This window comes from Carassius auratus, chromosome 46 (genome assembly GCF_003368295.1).
Source record: "Carassius auratus strain Wakin chromosome 46, ASM336829v1, whole genome shotgun sequence".
Classification (NCBI taxonomy): domain Eukaryota; kingdom Metazoa; phylum Chordata; class Actinopteri; order Cypriniformes; family Cyprinidae; genus Carassius; species Carassius auratus.
The window spans coordinates 5,640,386-5,659,226 of NC_039288.1; the positions used below are offsets into that span (position 1 = coordinate 5,640,386).

At 37.3% G+C, this 18,841-nt stretch overlaps 3 protein-coding genes across 6 annotated transcripts; 1 reads left to right on the forward strand and 2 right to left on the reverse strand.

Annotated features, from left to right (window-relative positions):
- Positions 1 to 1,772: 1,772 nt before the first annotated feature.
- Positions 1,773 to 10,204, reverse strand: LOC113063962 (transmembrane protein 151A-like). The gene is given in 4 exon segments (XM_026234432.1): positions 1,773 to 3,051; positions 3,054 to 4,197; positions 4,199 to 4,459; positions 9,590 to 10,204. Coding segments are annotated over 4 exon segments (1,671 nt in total). The 5' UTR covers positions 9,650 to 10,204; the 3' UTR covers positions 1,773 to 2,845.
- Positions 10,205 to 10,416: 212 nt separating this feature from the next.
- On the reverse strand, positions 10,417 to 12,671 carry LOC113063963 (putative transcription factor Ovo-like 1). Of its 2 annotated transcripts, XM_026234435.1 has the most exons (5): positions 12,130 to 12,671; positions 11,357 to 11,574; positions 11,249 to 11,258; positions 11,021 to 11,179; positions 10,417 to 10,936 (listed from the first exon to the last, which is right to left on the reverse strand). In XM_026234435.1, exons 1-5 carry the CDS (start codon positions 12,227 to 12,229, stop codon positions 10,656 to 10,658), a joined length of 768 nt encoding a protein of 255 aa, XP_026090220.1. In that variant the 5' UTR covers positions 12,230 to 12,671; the 3' UTR covers positions 10,417 to 10,655. The 2 variants fall into 2 exon arrangements, with proteins under 2 accessions (XP_026090220.1, XP_026090218.1); XM_026234433.1 differs by having other exon boundaries at positions 11,021 to 11,258; positions 12,130 to 12,666.
- Positions 12,672 to 13,631: 960 nt separating this feature from the next.
- LOC113063964 (proto-oncogene c-Fos) lies at positions 13,632 to 18,780 on the forward strand. Of its 3 annotated transcripts, none has more exons than XR_003278762.1 (5): positions 13,632 to 14,221; positions 15,437 to 17,141; positions 17,297 to 17,530; positions 17,897 to 18,004; positions 18,081 to 18,519. XR_003278762.1 is itself a non-coding variant. In XM_026234436.1 (4 exons), exons 1-4 carry the CDS (start codon positions 17,010 to 17,012, stop codon positions 18,216 to 18,218), a joined length of 612 nt encoding a protein of 203 aa, XP_026090221.1. In that variant the 5' UTR covers positions 15,745 to 17,009; the 3' UTR covers positions 18,219 to 18,780. The 3 variants fall into 3 exon arrangements, 1 of the variants encoding a protein (XP_026090221.1); XR_003278761.1 differs by having other exon boundaries at positions 18,078 to 18,512; XM_026234436.1 differs by lacking the exon at positions 13,632 to 14,221 and having other exon boundaries at positions 15,745 to 17,141; positions 18,081 to 18,780.
- Positions 18,781 to 18,841: the final 61 nt, after the last annotated feature.

Below are 18,841 nucleotides of genomic sequence, written 5' to 3' on the forward strand. Positions count from 1 at the left end.
TATCACAGCACCAGTTACTTCACTTCTCATATCTTATATAAGACTTATTCAACAATGAAATCAAATAAACAAAGGTACCAATGGCAGTGGAATGCAGTGTTAATTGGAAATTTACGACTTTACACTATTAGCAACCAGATTCCATTGTATTAGAATTCAATTTTCCAGAATCAGGCATTAATAGAGCCATCCTGCTATGTACATATTTCAAATTTCAGTCCATAATTGAATGATGTCATTCTGCTCTGGAAAGGTTTGAATATTTGTTGAATGCACAGTTTAGATGTTTGACTTACCAGGTACTGTTAATGTCCTTTTATGCAGCACTCAGTCACTGACTTCCTCTATTATTTGTCAGCAGCAATGAGGCAAGTGCTGCCCTGTCCTTCAACACAGATTATGAACAGAGAGAGGGAGAGGAAGAGAGGATATCATGCCTTGCAAGGTTATTCCCTGCAATATTCACAACATTCCATGCAGTTAAGTAGTAAGTTTACAAGCAATTATGATATCATTTAGACCTATTTGGTTTTACACCATTTTATCCTTAAAACGCCCAAGGTTATTTTATAAAAATCACCACTAGGTGGAGCCATTGGTCAAACATATGTGATTTGAGCCCGGGTAGTGTAGCACGTGCCGAGATCACTGCTTAGCCACGTTAAGCAAGACATTTGCTCACCCACAGTGAAAATCCAGTGTTTATGATATCAAATAATATATATATATATATATATATATATATATACACACACACACAAACATATATATATCAGTTTCACTGTTCATCAAACACTGTTGAGCACGTCTCCAACAAGAGTGTTTGCCAAGTCTGCATTGATCCAACCCTAAAAACAACTCTGAGACTAAATCCAGAATTTCACAGCATTATTAATTAATACTAAAGGATCATTCAAAGTCAAATGAAGCATCTATGACTTTCAGGTTCTATCAAAACTCTATTAAACATCTGAACACTGTACTATGACAATATAAGTTAATATTACACACATATGATTAAGGACATCTTTTTATATATTATCTTCTGTGTTGTTCATCTGTACCTGCAAGTTACATAAGTAAAAAATGAATACATAATAATAATAATAATAAAGCACTCAATGAACACATTGTTAATGGTTTGACTTTATTAATAAGAGCATCATAATCATGGCCCCTGTAATCGATTCCTCATCGCTGAAAGATATGCTAGTGCTTTTCGAAGGTTTAGCAATAACTTGATTAGTAGAAATCCTACAAACAATAGAGGGATGCTCTTGATGTGTGCTTTGGACTTAACCTTTTTTTATTATTATTAATATCCTAGTGCAGGGCTGTGTTTATACATTCGTTCCTTCCGTGATTCCAAGGACATCTTATTTTAACTCAAACCCTGCACTGTTTATAAAGTAGGTGACACTTTGTGCTTTTACTGAACTACACTTAGATTTTTACAGTATGCTTGTTTGCTGTTCTAATCAAGGATGTGACTACATGGGATGGTTGACTGTTGCACTACTTTGTGCCCATCTTGTGTTACTATCTTGTGTTGTCTATTTTATCTATTACCAATAGTTGTATTCAACTGAAACAAGCTTCACCCAATAACTTTTTAAACATTCTAAAAGTCTAGGAAGGAAGGAATATGGAGGCCTACAAATGGATGGATGGATGTCCCAAAAACCTGAAATCAATGGTTTTATAAACATACTAAATTATGTAAATGAAAATCATTTCTGTGAGGGTTAGGTGTAAGGGTAGGGGATAGAAAATATAATTACATATATAAAAACAATAGAAGTCAATGGAAAGTCCCCATCATGATAGATGAAGGAGAATAAAAAGGAATACATTGAGTTACTGAACAGATATACTTTCAATTGGCTGCAGTAGACATGAGGCTGACATAAGAAACCTCCAAGGCAGAGATAAGTAAAGTCATAAGCACTGTGCTTCTAACAGGCAATTAAAAAGAACAAGAGATTAAAAGAAGTCATTGGCCAGGACAGTGAATTAAAGCACAGTTTCAACAGTGAGGGATTACAATTCACCAGCCTACATTCACTCTTTGATCTTTTACCATTCCTTTGAATTAGGTCTATTAGTATTCAATTTTTTATTTTTTATTTTTACTTTACCCCCTGAGGACCATTTAATTTAGTTTTCTTCACCTCTACCTTAGCAATAAATCTGAATTGTGATTTTTGCTTCTTTATAAAGACTATTTAGAACTTCAGTTAATGCAGTTCTCATCTCAGTCTCTTTTTCCACTAGATACTTTTATGTTTTTGACGCATGGACTTACGAAACTACACCAGCATGGGCTTTTTCACATTAATGTGGAGTTGCAAAAACTGCTTTGCAATGTTAAAAGCAGGTTGCAGACACCAAGTTTTTCATGTAAAGTACATTACTCCCATGGTCAAAAGGAGGACACGCTGATCGTTTAGTTTGTTATGGACATGATATGCCAGAGATTTCAATAATAGGACATTAAGATCGATATAGGACACTGATGTTCCATGCCTATCAGTATTTTCTACTAGGTATGTACTACATATATATATTTAGGGTCAGTCTGTCAGTCGACATGGATATGACGTGACCATTTTTTCATTTCAATCCCTACAACATTCAACACATTCATGAACAAATTCAGAGTTGTCTTTCAGTGTTACACAGAGACACAAATTCAGTCTCTTCAACTTTTCTATCCTGGTTCTGGTGAAGCTCCCCTCTCTTCCTCGACTTCTCAGTCTCCTTGTCTCCTGTTTGCACCCAGATAGCATTCTGCCTCTACTTTTCATAAGCCACTTCAATCATTCTTTACATCATATTGGTTCTTTTAACCTGTGTCAATGCCATGCCCCCCATGACAGCTCTCTTCCCCGTGAATGATTAACACAGGAAAGTACAGAGCATCTTGGTAAGTGGGTGGCCTGTCTCTCCCATCCTCCCTGGCCTCTCCGTTCTCTCTCTCTTCCACTTGTTCCTGGCCTGTCTCCTCGACGTCGTCATCTTCTAGCCCCTCACTCTCTAACACACCCTCCTCTCCTCATCTGGCACTCTAAACCCAAGACCAAGGAAACCCCCACCACCGTCCTCCACACGGCCGCCCATCCCACCTCCGATGCTTCTCGAGTGAAACAGGCAGGGATGGCGGCTTCTTGCAGTATGCAACCGGCCGAGAGAGAAACCACTGCGACTAAGGGAAAGCCTACCGCCGGGTCTAATGGGAAATGAGTTTGTCCCTGCAGCCATGTTCCCTCTAAACCAGGAAGGGAGCGAAGAGCTGCTTGTTGAGCGCCGGCACCTGGGGCAGCTCTGAAGGAAGTAGCTAGAATTGCGTCGCATGCGTGCAGCCATTGCAACCGACAAGGGTGTGTTTGTATTCATATCCAAATCCATAAGCAAGGCCTCAGAGTAGCTAGGTACCATCTGCTGGTTACAACAAATGTGCCATTCCAGTTCAGTCATATCCACTGTGTTGATCCGCAGAGTGGGACCCCCAGTGCCATGCTCCAAACCTGTACAGTAATTCCCTGTCTCCGTATTATCATTATCATTTGCGTCCTCGTTCTCGCCGAACAGTTTCTCGACATGGTAGTGGACGTATGCAGTACGGTACTCGGCAATCACACGAAGAGGCCATGATAGCAGGAAAGCTGAGGCCAGCCAGTAGACCCAGCGTCTGGTGTACCAGGGAGGTCGCGAAGGGTCTGGGAACGCCAGCATGTGTTCCCGAAAGTCGACGTTTTTAAGGTGCATGCCCTCCCGTGCTTCCATGTAATCATCCAGACCCTCATTGTCCCCGAAGAAGCGTGCTCGCTGCGTGAGGTAGCCGGTCTCCGCGCGGGCGCTGGCGAAGCTAAAGCACTTGGTGAAGCGCAAGCGAGTGACAGGATGTTCCAACAGGCCCTGCAGCTCTTTTGAAACGTCTTTGACACCGAGACGTGAGTAATCAAACTCGGAGCTTGCTGCGTGCGTGTTGACCCGTTCATGGTAAACCTGTGTAGTCGTATAGGCGTCTCCATTTCGGTACCGTGTCACCTGTCTGGTACGGCGTACGTAATGGTAGCTGATGGCCTTCCACCAGATGCAGGGTGTGGCTTGTTGCAACCTCTGAATCCTGTCATACACCGCACTGATTTCCACCTGAGCAAGGTTAGCTGTTTTAGAGTAGCAGTGCCAGCACTCCCACCAAGTAGACGATGTACAGCATGGCCAGGAAGGCTACAGGTATATAGACATAGCCGTTGGAACATGGGCTGTCATGGTATAGTCGGGCATTACCCTTGTAGAAGTAGGCTTGGTCATCAAAAGTAATTACGGTGATGCGGTATAGGGAGCACCAGCCTAGCGTGCCAAAGCAGCCGTACATGAGCAAGGTGAGCAGCAGGCACTTCCAGTGGGACTCTCTGCACAGTGAACCACTCAGGGACTGCTTGAGAGGACGCTGCTATAGGTGGGACAGAGGGTTGTGCAGATGGATAGGAAATTGAGTGGGGCAGGGTTCAGTAACAGATGGGTTGGAGGGTATTGGACAGAATGGGAATGAGAAGATGTCAAAGCCAAAAAAAAAAAGGCAGAGAGTGGATGGTTGGGGGAGAACGGGAGGGAAAGAAAGAAAATGTACAAATTAGTTCTGACAGAAAACACTTTTGATACATTGTAAAACAGTGTTTTTAAACTTTTTTATGGCAAGGATGCCTAAACATGATCTCTTATGTGCAGGGGCGGCGTTCCCATATGACAAAGTGTGTTAGAGTAGCACACCCTGCCAAAGCCTGCTGTTTGTTGCCATAGGGTTTTGTGAAACGCTGCCACTGCAAACATTTTTTTAGTTCTATTAATATAATAAAGATATTATTAATGATAACATTTCTATAACAAATATAAAAAGGATTTTACTGTGTGAAAAATATAAAAATCATATAAATAAATTTGTTTTTAAAATTATCATTGCCATTCTATAATAATAAAATAATAAAAATAATAACTAATTATATATGTATTTTTTCTACCCACTACTGAAGTGATGTTATCTGTAAGAACAATTTTAGTTAAAATGCATTTTTATGGCACTTTCCAAAAACAAATATTGTTCTAAAATAAAATCACTTTGCTTTAGATTAATCAATGGCAAAACTCCCTAGAAAGATACACAACTAACTTTAAAAATAAATGTGTATGTTGCAAGAAAGGAGAGATGAGCACTCATTTTTGCCTTCTTACTGTTAAACAACTATGGCTGCCAATAGAATAATATAATAAACTCATGCTTTCACAGCAAGCTTTAAAAAGCAGAATGCCCATCATATATTATTACTTTTACATTTTAAATGCATTTTTTACATTTATTTTCAACCATATTTTTCTACAGACCCCTTAAGACTCCTTTGCAGCCTCCTGGGAGTCCCCAGACTCCATTTTTAACCCATGTTTTACATGATTCAGCAAACTAGTATATTGCAATTGTATTACAACATGCACAGCTGAGTGAAGCACAGTCTGCTATATCCACTCTGACATGCAGCAGAGAGAACTCGGTAATAGATCATTCTCCTGAGGGCTGAATACATTTCCTGGCAGCTGGTAACACAAACCATGTCTCCTTTTTAAAACACTCTGTATGGCTGTGGAGAGGAAGTCTAGAAGCTTTTAAACATCACTGAGTGCATGATCTCGACTAAATGCATATGGATCTCTACTGCCTAGTCTGACCCCAGTGGTGGCTTGCGGTATTGTGGCCATATGGGCAAAGATTAACTGTTTCCAAACTAGTAAGAGGGGAGAAAATAATTAACCAATCAGTTTCTCAGAAACACGTTAAAAAATATATGATTTTATATGGTTGGTCTGCAATATTCTTTTTTCTTGTCCTATCTTTATCCTATTTCCCTGCTGTCTGTAGCAACATCACTTACACACTCTCTAATACACATTACACACATAAATCAGCTAATAGTACGAGCAATGCCCTTGCTGTGAGAAACTGCAGCACTAAAAGCAGGCTGCAGCCCAAGCGTGGCATGGAGGCTGCGCTCCTCTTGGCAGGAGTTTAATTGTTCCTTTTACAAGGACAAGAGAGCAAACTGGGATGGGAGAGATAGAATCCATTAGGGCCTGCGGTGAGCTTGACCATGTGCATGAGCTAATATCTACATAGGTTTTTAATAATGGCAACTTAAACCATGATACTTAATATTACATAAACGTAACACTCTCATATATACATATTTATTTTATCTATAGTTTTATATGCCTGTAAATGTTGGATTACAAAGTATCATTACTCTTACAAATTTTTATAAAATATGCACCATTATCACAAATTAATTAATTATTGACTAGATGATTTCACTGCACTGCATCTCAGAGAGGTGCAATTGTGGGAGGGTGAGAAGCTAGTGTTGGTACTACAAAAACATGTTTCCTAAGAGATGCGAACGAAATTCAGTAAGATCCAATACTGGAGGCTGATGAGGACACGGCAACTGAACAAAATTGCAGTTATGTATAAATAGTGGAAAAGGTTAGCTTGCTATTTCATAGCCACTCTAATAGGTTAAATAATTTAAATGCCCCGAGAATGTCTGCAGTCATATGATCATGATTGCTTTCAACATGAGAGGCATCGGTTGATGGGCAGAATCATACAATCAAGCCCAAGTGTGTTTTCCTGCAACTATGTATGAGTCAATTCATTATTTGCCCTCTTGGGAAAGAGGATAAGACAACAAAACAAGTGGCTATGCTTTTGCTCACTTTACTTGCTAGTTGTGCATATAGTGTTGGGAACCAAGAAACATATTCATATTCAGGTAAAACTCTTATTCTTACATATTTTATATGATCTGCTCGCACAACAGTTTCAGAAAAAAAAGTACTAGAGCCCTACAGGGAGCACATTGGTATCTTAAATGTCCATATTAGTTAGTAGCTTTTGGAAGGGTTGCCTCTTATGTGCGATTCCCAAAAGAAAAACTGCAATGAGCTTTACTGATTAACAACTTGCACCTTACAACTACTGTGAGACTTAAATAAATGTAGCTACTGGGAGAATTTTTAAATGATAATATAAATAAATGAATGTTATCCTATTTTGTTGTTTGTTCATCATTCATGTTGATTTTTAAATATGTTGTTAAGGCAAATTATTGGATTTTATTTATGACACCTCTAAACTATTGTAAAGATTGAATGCTTGTGTAAACAATGTTTGCATGAATTGTTTTCAACATATTTATTATTGCATCATCTCATCTTCTAGCAGTGAAGACTGACACGAAATCATTAATGAACAGGAATCAATAAGGGGAAATTCTTTACAATTTCCATCCCTGGTAAAGGCTCTCCTTTCATTTCTATTTATGAGTGCAATATTTTGAGATAAAGGGCGTTGCACTCATAAAATATTCAGTCTGAACAAATGATATTGAGAGTGAAATGCATCAATGGTTGGGCTACAGAGCACACTAACCAGTGGATAGCTAGTTCACAAGAGAAACTAGTTGTGCGTTAGAAGCTTGTGGATACACTAACAATGGTAAGTAGTAGAGGAGAAAGAGATGAAGTCATACATTAAAACAGGAACATCTGAGTGCCCTCTTAGTCTTAATCGCCTTGTCAGCATACACATCTATTTCTATCTGACCAGGCGAGTGCTCAATGAGACGCGTTTATCCACAAAGCATCCAGACTCAGTGGAAGACACGCTGCTCTGTATGAAGCAGAGAACAGCTGAACAACACACAACTGAAAGCTGTCACTAAACAGAAATAGTTGCAGCTAAAAGGACAGATACGTTTGTAAGTGACAATGTAGCACAAACATTATGAAAACTCAATAATGATTACAAAAACGTCCCTTCCCCCACTGTCTCTCAGTCTATTGATCGGTCTGTAACAGTATACGGGGGGTAAACTCTGCAACTGAGGGTGTGAGTGAGAGAAAGAATCGAGAGGAGGCTTGTAACAGTCAAAGAATGCATTTAAAGACATGCAAGGCACTGTGTGTGCTGTTAGAAAAGTGTATGTTTTAATTACTGGATTTTCTTTAATGAACTACATAAAGGATGAATAACCATTCAGAAAATATGACACCCCCTGAGACCCTGACCTCCAGTTATTTTAGAGAATGTTTTGTGAGCCAGGTGGGAAAAGTCAAAGTGAGAAAATCTAAGCACGAAGAAAGCCTAGTTTTCAATGCACATATTTAAGGTGATATAGTTTTTTCATTTTAAAATATTTTCTTCATGTAAATAAAGCAGATTGGTTTCTCTGAAACTGTCTTTTTTTAATAAAAAACAGTAAAAACTACAGGCAAAAAGCTATAGGAACCTATATAGCCAACCCTCTCTGTATTAGATGCATGATATCATTCTTTCTATCACAGATCTGACACAATAGAGAAACAGGGAAATAATGGGGGAGCATTCTCTTCAACTAGCTTTCATCCTTTCTATGGCAACATAGCATATAGATAGGTTACAGGCCCCTCCCCTTAATAAACAGGCAGTTGCAATACAGATGAAACAAAGTCAAATGCCTTACTGGTTAGTCTCAAACTGACATAAATAACACATTCTTTAATGACAAAACAATGCAGTGCTGATGCAAAGCATAATTTCACGTAAGCGATTATTTCCAAATAATATTTTCTCAATGTGATTAACTCTCTGCTGTATCAATTTTAATCCAAGATGGCAAAAAAATAGATAAAAATAAAGGTTAAAACTTTAACTTGATCACACTACATTTAGTACTAAACAATTAAGAGTCATATAAATAATTTGCATGTAATGAATAATTGCTTGAATGTGTTTGTTAAGCATCATTGTTCACTGAGAGTGGATACACCTCATCTGTTATCTAGATTTTGTATTGTATTTTTAGTACATACCTTCATATATTCTTGACTTGTATTATTTGTTTAAAATTTAAGTGAAAATTAAAGGATTTTAGGTTCCAGTTTTATTCGATTATGTCACATAGTGTGAAATTAGTGTGAAGTCTGTAAATGAATAGTGTATTAAAAAGAACAAACATTTTATTCTGGCATCAGTAAATTGGATAGCAATCACACACTTTCACTATAAATAAAAGCATCTGATTAATTTCCTTTCATGCTTGCACATTGTTGCTTACAGGCAAGATAGCTAAAACTATTATTATTATTATTTCTCTCTAATTTTGTCTTTGAATGTATTAACAGCCTAACAAAATGTTAAGAACTGGGTAGAAAAAAATAGATAAAATCTAAAAGAATATATATATATATATATATATATATATATATATATATATATATATATGTGTGTGTGTGTGTGTGTGTATGTATATATATATATATATATATATATATATATATATATATATATATATTCTTTTAGATTTTATCTATTTTTTTCTACCCAGTTCTTAACATTTTGTTAGGCTGTTAATACATTCAAAGACAAAATTAGAACACATAAATGTCAATTATATTTTCTTTTTTCTAATCACATTTCAATTTCTACATCTTTAGACAAATGTAACAGAACGCGAAGAAACTCATGGTTTTATTTACCAACATCTTCACGCCTTACCTCCTCCCTTCCGCCCCCGTTCAATGTGGGCGCTTCTCCCGTCACCGTCACCCCTTGCATTTTTCACTAACATGTATTATCACGGCATACACCCTCCAGGATGAAAAATAGCACTGCGGTCCACCGTCAGGACCTCTTCGTAACCTATTTCACCCCATCAGCGGTGAGAGCCACCAGGTTTCTATGGTGGCGACGTTCACTACACAAGAGCATCCCGCAAAAAACGATGCGTCCTTTCCTTTCGGTGTCTTTGAGGTTATCACATCACCTAACGCCAGCAGCGATTCTTTTGTGAACTAATCCGGCCAAGGATCAAGGATGCGCTTGATTTCCCCTCAGCCTGTGTGACAAAAGCATCGCCAGCTCGAGAGGGAGAGATGGCTGGATAACAGCGAGTGCATCATATTCGCAGTCGTTTTTGTCGAAGGATGCCGATCACGGTGTGTCGTAATCAGTGGCTGCGAGATTAATCTTCTATCATTTTCTCTACGTTTTAATCTGATGACAAACCGAAATGATGAAATTACGGAATCCTCGGACTCTTCCTCCCGAGCATCTCGTATTTTCCACCTCAGCCTCTTTTCACCTGAGCGATCTCCTTGTGCTCCACTCTGACGTCATCCTTAAACGCGCCTTCAAAGCCTCCTAATAATTGGCCAGTTCAAAACAACCCACTGGCAGCGCGTGCACATGCAAGGTTACGGTTTTAAATGCAGGTCCTATACGTGGTTTAGTTTTCTTACTGCTTATTTAATAGTCATATTAAGTATATTTAAGTATATATATATATATATATTTTTTTTTAATTCAGTTAAAGTGCACAAACATAGAAACAAAAACATACAAGAATTTTATTTTTGTGTGAACAATGACTTTATACATTTTATACTGCTTCAGTGTAATTTGTCATTCAATACAATACAATACATCCAAATTATTCTCCTAATTCCAATATTTCTGGAAGTGAGAATTACTGACTGTACTAAAGTGCACGTGGAACAAAATGAATTAGAATTCATCAATAAAAGGTCCTCAAATTTTTTCTTCAGCGCTATAATTGGGGGATTCAGGTTGAACACGGTGATGTATTACCTTCCTCAATATGTGTCAGTTCGTAGTTGCTTTTTGTCATTATCAGTCTCTGTGGATGTTCAGCTTGAAGATGATTCTGCAGATCGCCCCGTGTCTGTGCAGTCAAGCCACACTCCTCACACACATACAGTTTGTCCCTTCGCTCTTTGTAGGCATACTGTTGAGTAACGGCATGGATCTTCTTCATGTGAGACTCTAAAGAGCAGCGCTGAGTGAAGGCTTTAACACACATAGTGCACTTATAAGGTCTCACACCTGCATATTGTAAGTTGAAAGGAAAGTTAGAGGTTAAAATATTAAACATGTAACCTAAATATACTTATTTAAATGCAGACTTACCAGTATGAGTACGTACATGCCTCTTCAGGTCAAAAGCATCATTAAATCCTTTTCCACAGTGCTCACAAGAGTACTTTTTCGTTTCACTGTGGCACTTCTTATGGCGTTTCAGCATACGTGCTGAGGTGAATGTCTTCTGGCACACCTGGCAGGACAACACTGAAGCAGGTGGAATATCTGCTAATTTGTTTGCATTATCTGGGATGACTGGTAGAAGGGATGTGTTACCTGTAGTTATCTGAAACCGGGAGAACAATTGAAAGAGATGATCTTTACACACACACACACAAATCATTACAAAATGTGTGTTTTAAACCAAAAGAATTGTAGGCTCACCTTTATCTTCGAGCGTGAGTAAGGCACTCTTTGAGTCCTCATGCGGCTTTCTGGCTTATGATCAGGTTGACTCTGTGCAGCAGAAGATGGCAGCTGTGCAGACAAGACATGGGACTGAACCTGTAGAAATGTGTTGCTTTTTTGTGCAGTTGTGAAGCAGGAGTAGTCTGCAATGCTGCCCTCAGAGACTTCATGCACATATGGTGGAAAAATGGACTCTAAAGAGCAGCAAGAGATAAGAGATGTTTAAGTTGCAGAAGAGAGAGATCAACAGTTTTTGACTGCCCACTAATTTCAGGTATATTTTCATTATTAAATTAAATTAAATTTGTGCATTTAGCAGACGCTTTTATGCAAAGCGACTTACAGTGCATTCAGGCTATCAATTTTTACCTATCATGTGTTCCCGGGGAATCGAACCCCCAACCTTATTATTATTATTTAATGCAAAAGGATACATTTTTTTTATTATTTAATGCACGTAATTAGTATAAACATTCAATAAAATAACACTAGCCTATCACAAGTCAATATCAAGTAATTTATAAGACATTTAAATTATTAAAAAAACATATAACAAAATTCAATTTGGCTTACAAAATACCTCATAACATTTTCTTTTTGTTTAGTCTAACTGCATTTGTCAAGTGATCTGTTTACAACAACAACCATGGTTAAAATAAATGAATTATGTAATAAAGAAAATATAAATTAAGTATTAAACTATGTTTACTCCCCACCCAGTGACACGCGAACATGAACGAGACACTCACCAGGTATGTAAACGTCCCCGCGCGCGGAATCCGGAATCTCACTCCAGCTTCTTTTTTCAGCGGCAGTGTTCACTTTTTTGACCAGGAATGCGCGAGGCATTTTCGAAAGCACTAGCAAATGATTTATGGTTGTCTAAGAGTACAGAGTTGTTTTAAGCGGATCCTCTCGCAACTTGCAGTTCTACAGTTATCCACAATTCAGCTATCGCTTTCCATATAACAAGGAAACGGCCAGGTGAGGTTGCGCATGCGCATAAATATAACGGCGCAGTGCAGGTAGCCTGCAGGTAAAACCGCTTTTCAAAGAAATGTTATTTAAATCTTAATGAGAAAAGTAAACATGTTACTTTGCACCGTTTTAAATATTACAATGTTCGTGTTATAATTATTTATCAACTTTTTAAAGCATGTCTTCAGGTTTTCTGTAGAGTGTGCCTGCTCCTTTGTTTATGTAGGGTTGTTGTCTGTGGAGGTGGCTGGGTGTTGTTAGGCGTTATTGCTGTAACAGTGGGTTATCAGCAGGGGGGCAGGCGTGTCCTGTCGCACAGGCTACTTAAAACACCGTTAGTCATTAAAAAAAGAAACTTAAACTTAAAATATATAAATATGTATAATTAAGAGGATTAAGTAGTTTTTACGCTGCTACATTAGACGATAAAGTTTACTTTGTAGCAACTGTAATGAGTTTGGTTTACATCAAAACATTATATGCAAATTAGTTTGCGTCATATGTTAATCTCTCAAAAATCTGATAAGAGTTAACAGCCCTCCCGCAAACATATACACAATGAAAACACAAACACACCTGTAATCCCCGTCTGTTTCTAAAGTAAACTGTGAAAATGAATACAATCTGTTTTGCAGACATGATGTCCGTGCACTTTGTTGATGCTGCATCAGTGGACAAAGTTTATGTAGCTATAGTAGGAAAGCAGGTTTGCATCCGTTGATATAGGTTTAAATATAACACTTCAGTACACGCATACCTTCCCATAAAAAATGAATGAATAAATAAATAAATAAAAATAGCGAATCATGTCACAGCCTGGCATAAAACAACCCATTAAAAGCCTTTAAGCAAAATGTCTACTCTAGCCTAATCTTTGAAACAATTTTGAAACACTTAACTTTAGGCTATAGCTACAGTTTAAACTCTTAGTTTTATATATATATATATATATATATATATATATATATATATATATATATTATTTTTTTTCATATATATATATATATATATATATATATATATATAATTTTTTTTCATATATATATATATATATATATATATATATATATATATATATATATATATATATATATATATATATATATATATATATATAGTATTTTTTGTAGCTTATAATATAATAGGCCCTACATTTATAATATAATAATATGTTTTAGCAATTTATTTATTTTTGTATTTATTTTTTGGAACATCTCTTTTAGAAAAACGGAGAAACGTGAACTGTATCAATTGGACAAATGAGGCTTCCGTAGTTTACAAGAGTGCAAACATGGCGTCGACCTGGTGCCGTACAGATCGGTCAGCATGTTAGATAAAATGAGAGAGTCAAAATATCCATAAATATGTGTTGTTTGAAAATTCGGAGAATTTAAGAGGTTTATTAAATCATGGGTATTCAATGCTTGTTGTTGGGTCTAAGGACCTCTCGGCCATTTATTTCAGCTTATCGATTCACAGGTATTCAGTCTTCAAGAGCGTTCGTGTTTACAGCTTCCCAAACCTTTAAAGTCAAAGACATCAGAAGCATCTCATGTTGCCACGTGCGCGCGGTTTCAGTCAGGAATGCCTATTCCTTCACCTCCGCTGCCGTCGCAAAGGACGTGGTTCTCTTCGAACACGACCGGACGCGTTTTTTCAGACTTTTGGCCATATTTTGCGCTGGCCAGTTTCTATTTTGGGTATATCTTGCTCAATTTGCTTTCACAAGTCTTCGAGACACTAGGAAAAATAGTAGTGAACCACAAAAGGTCAGAACAGAGCTAGGGGGGCTTTTCAGTTTTGATATGAATCTCGGTTCAAATGCCTGGAGGTATGGATTCACTCTTGGGTGCCTAATTATTGGTAAGCCTTAACCTCCTGAAACCCGAGAGATTGCCTGTTGTGCATTTTATAATTTTTCTTGCTATTTGGGATATGTAGGACCTAATAAGTATAATACCTAAAATTTGTTTTTGTACAGGAAGTAGTTTTCCCAGAAAAAAGATGTCCTCATGTGAGGACAGTGGGTCTATCATGATGTGAAATGCTGCAAAGCAGTTTCATTCACTTTGCAAGCACAGATGCACATTGCATGTCATGCATCGCACACAGGATTTCCCAGTGCAGCCTTGTGCTCTGCATTCATGCATTTCATTTATAAAGTTATGTTATGTCCTCGGCAGAGGACATCGGGACTCAATTTCTAAAAAAAAAATGAAAAGACATGAATGAAAATGCATAGGCAAAAACAATAGATTTTTTTAAATCACCAATAAATTTTTAATGTTCAAGATTTTTTTTTTTTTTTTTTACCAAACTTTGTATAAAGATGATTCTCAACTATGGTATAACAGAATAATTCAGTATAACATTTTTCTTTCTGCAAAATGTGTGTAAAATTACCATTAATGGGTTTTCTAATTATATACAATGTATCTATAAACTAAATCTAATTTGCATATAAATGTGTTTTTGGGGCAACATGTAATGAAAAAAGAAGTGTAATAATGTGAGTAATAATTGTCAAGATTTTCATAATAATATATAATATTTCATAGAATATTGAAATATAATTTCTTTCTCTATTCATTTGTTATGTCTCCAAAAATGCGTCATAAGCATGCGTTTAGTCCCGGTGTCCTCATCTGAGGACATGTATGAAATCAATGTCCTGTTTAGTAACAGAAAGTCATATTTTGATTTGAAACCCCATAACATATTTCTGAGATGTTGATTTATGACACAGAATTTAAAAATTAGATTTAAATGATAACTACAATATATTATAGAAATATTATCATATTTCTATAAGAGTGTCACTAAATTAATTTCAGACATTTTGATGACCAAGGAGAGGGAGTGGTCATGTGAAACATCCAATCATTTGGTATCTCTGAAAAGCCCTGAATGTGCTCTGTACAGGACATCCAGATCTAAAACTGTGGCATGAACAGACTCAGAGAAATTCACAAAAATATAATGTCCTCATATGAGGCCACAGGGTCTCAAGAGGTTAACTCCGCTTTCTGCATTTTTTATGTATTGCAGCTCTCTAATAGTGTTTTTCTGTTGTTCTAGGAGGAGGAATCGTTGGCGTGGCAGTATTGTTCAGCCGCCGTTCTGTGAGTCGTGTAATTCTGCATAAAGGAGGTGGAAAAGTCACAGTATCTACACAATCACCGCTGGGACCTCTGAGAGCTCACAGTCTAACTGTGCCTTTGTCTCAAGTGGCCTGTCATGCACACAGACAGGAATCCTCTTCATTTATCCCACTTAAAATCAAGGGGTACAAGTTCTACTTCCTTTTGGACAAAGAAGGGACTCTGAACAACCCAAAATTATTTGACATTACTGTTGGGGCCTACAGGCCCTTATGATGTAATTTATACCCCTGTGTCTCTGCAGTCCAATGTGTATGTGTCATACATCTGCTATTCATTTTCTTTTATGTTGCCTTGAGAAAAAAAAAAAAAAAAAGCAAGCACTGATTTTACAATAGAAATAAAATGTGACTTTTCTGTCCATAACAAAACTTTTTACTTGGGATTTGTGCTGACAAGCTTATTCTGAATTATGACACAGGCTTACTCATACAAGTCTGACTAAAAATTAAATTATAGTTCTGTCTTTGCATTTTTTTTTCAGCAGCATTGATGTCTGACTCAGAAAATAATCCACACGAGGTGGCTGTTACACCTTAAATGTGCATTATTGTATAATAATTCAACTGGGTAGAGAACAGATATAATCAATCAATAATTCTGCTTATACTAAAGTTACCACACCTCAAGATTTAGTTTTCAGATGTTGTATTTCAAGACATTTGTCTGGTTTTTTTCTCGTTTGTAGGACTAATTACCTAAGTTATGAACCTCATAACATGCCTCCATTGCTAATTCTAAAATGTCATTTTTGAGGTAGTAGTAATTAGAGAAAGATTAGATTCTGTGTCTCTCAACAGTGTGTGTGTGTGTGTCAAGGTTATCTAAAAATAATTTATTTGTTTGATAAAAGTTATATATAATATACTTTTTTAAAAATAAAGTGTATGCCCTTTTTTATTTTTTCCTTTTCACGTGTTAATGTGTTCTTGAAGACAGTCCAGACCAGCCTTAAAATGAGCCATGTATCAGTTCAGTGATTCACGGGTGTACCAGTTCTGCAACGGTTGGATTATTCATACATTTCAAACCTACACGTCACTTGGCAAAAGAGGTCTGTAAGTGAAGTTCAACATGTGAAGCTTCTCCAGCTCTCAAACCACGTGTTAAACTTACTGGTTTTCCAAGTGAATATAATTTCAGCGACAGTTAGTTGGCGCTATTGTCTTCAAAAGTAGTGGCCATTAGAGGCACACTAGTGACCAAGGAGGAGAAAAGGCGGTAGATTGGAAACGATAGATGCTCCACTCTTTTAGATGCTCCAGTGATGGGGAGGAGAGAGAGAGAGAGTGTGTGGGTGTGGGTGTGAGGAGGCGCTGAAAAACTTGAAGAAAAGTTGTAGCACGTGCTTTGGTTTATTTTTCCATCATTCGTTCTGATGGATTTATAATATTTCTGTCATTTTATTTTACTGACTTTTTCCCCTCGGGGACTATTGCAATGGACAGCACGGGAGATGGGTTTAAGCGAACTTAAGAAACAGGAATAAAATGAACTCGAAAAAATACGGATCGGGTTTGATCACAATGAATCGTAATGAAGGAAGAGAATCATATTATCGTTTGCATGACTCCCAGTTTTCTCCAGCATGGATGGACCCGGAGAATTCAACCGCACTTCCGGTAAGCTTTTTAAAAATTATTTTCAAGACATTTTCGTATGTTTCCAAAAGCAAAGAAATACCACAGGACAGATAATTGTTCAGTATTCTGAAGATGAAAAATGTTGCCATTTTTTTTTTGTTAAAATTATTTAATAACAAGTTTATTTATTGCAGAATCTTACCGAGGACACCACATCCAGCCCATATCTTGATGTAATTACATCTAGTCCAGATCTTCAGTGGCTTCTGCAGTCCTCTTTATTTTCCAATTCAGAGGCCACCTTGGGAGCATTTTCCTCATTCGAACCCACCACCATACCCAACTGCCCCTGTTTGTCACAGTGCAGTCCTGACCCGTCCTGGAATGGAGCAGTGGGGGACAGTTCAGTGGGACATGATAACAAAAATGTAAGTTTCTGATACTTCTGATATTTTCAGCGTTTAGAATGCAGAATGTAGTGAAAGCAAAGTTCCGGTGATTCATTCATGTATGGTAAAAGAGTGAAATGACTCACACCTGAATCACAAAGCGGCATGAGGAGTGAGTCAGTGCTGTAGTATTTGTGTGGGACTCAGATGGATGGATCATGTTGTCATTCGTGCCAATTGATGAGTAACAGGAACAGCATATTTGGAATCGGATAGAATTGCATAGTATATTTTCTTGATATCAGCCATAAGATGGCAGCACAATCACTCTTTTAGACTGAAGCTTGGTTCTTAAATGAAAATTTGGAATTGCCTTGCTAACACCTAACACCTCGGCCTTTATAGATGTCCTCTGAGGAACTTGACAGGATAAGGATCCGCAGGGAAAGGAACAGAGTAGCAGCTGCCAGGTGTCGGGACCGTCGTCGGATGCTTATAGACACATTACAGAATGTAAGATTAGTACTTATTTGTGCTATAGACCATGTTTAGCCTTTATGTCCTGAGCTTTTGCTTTTTCTTCCAGGAGACGGAGCATTTGGAACATGTGAAGACACAACTAGAGGAAGAGATCGCTACTCTTGAAAGAGAGAGAGAGAGGCTGGAGTTGGTTTTTGAGGCACACATGCCCATCTGCAAGTTAAATAATGACCCAAACCCAGAATAATTACTGATGCTGGTCATGTTTAGTGCTGAGTCTGCTGGTTCAGATCAGCTGTGAATTATATAACATAATAAGCCTATATTTGCTATAGTAAGTAAAATGTTTCATTGTATTTCAGGGATACCTTGAGGATTATTATCTTGCATGCACAATTCGTTTGACTTGTTTTCATAATAAACCACAATTTCAAATGTCTTTGTTACTCTGTCAAATGTTTTTGGTGTAGCCACAGGTGTGGAGCTTCGTTGGGTGCCAGCTCTATTATTTGTTTATTATTTAGCTAATATCAAATGCTGTAGAATCAAGTATGTTGTGAAATATTTTTACAATTTAAATTAATTGTTTTCTTTTTAAAATGTATTTAGAATTATTTCTGTACAAAGTTGAACTTTCAACAGCCATTTCTCCAGTTTTCAGTGTTTTTCAGAAATGATTGCAAAACTGTGGCTCAAGAAACATTTAGTTTGTGTGGGTTGGGGGGTTGCTACATCTTTTTCTGCATTCTTTGATTAACAGACAATTTAAAGGAACAACACGTCATTTATCTGAATCAGTCCTTGCTTAATTAAATTACATATCTTTACACATTTCACCCCAAACTTTTGAACAGTAGTATACAGCTAATA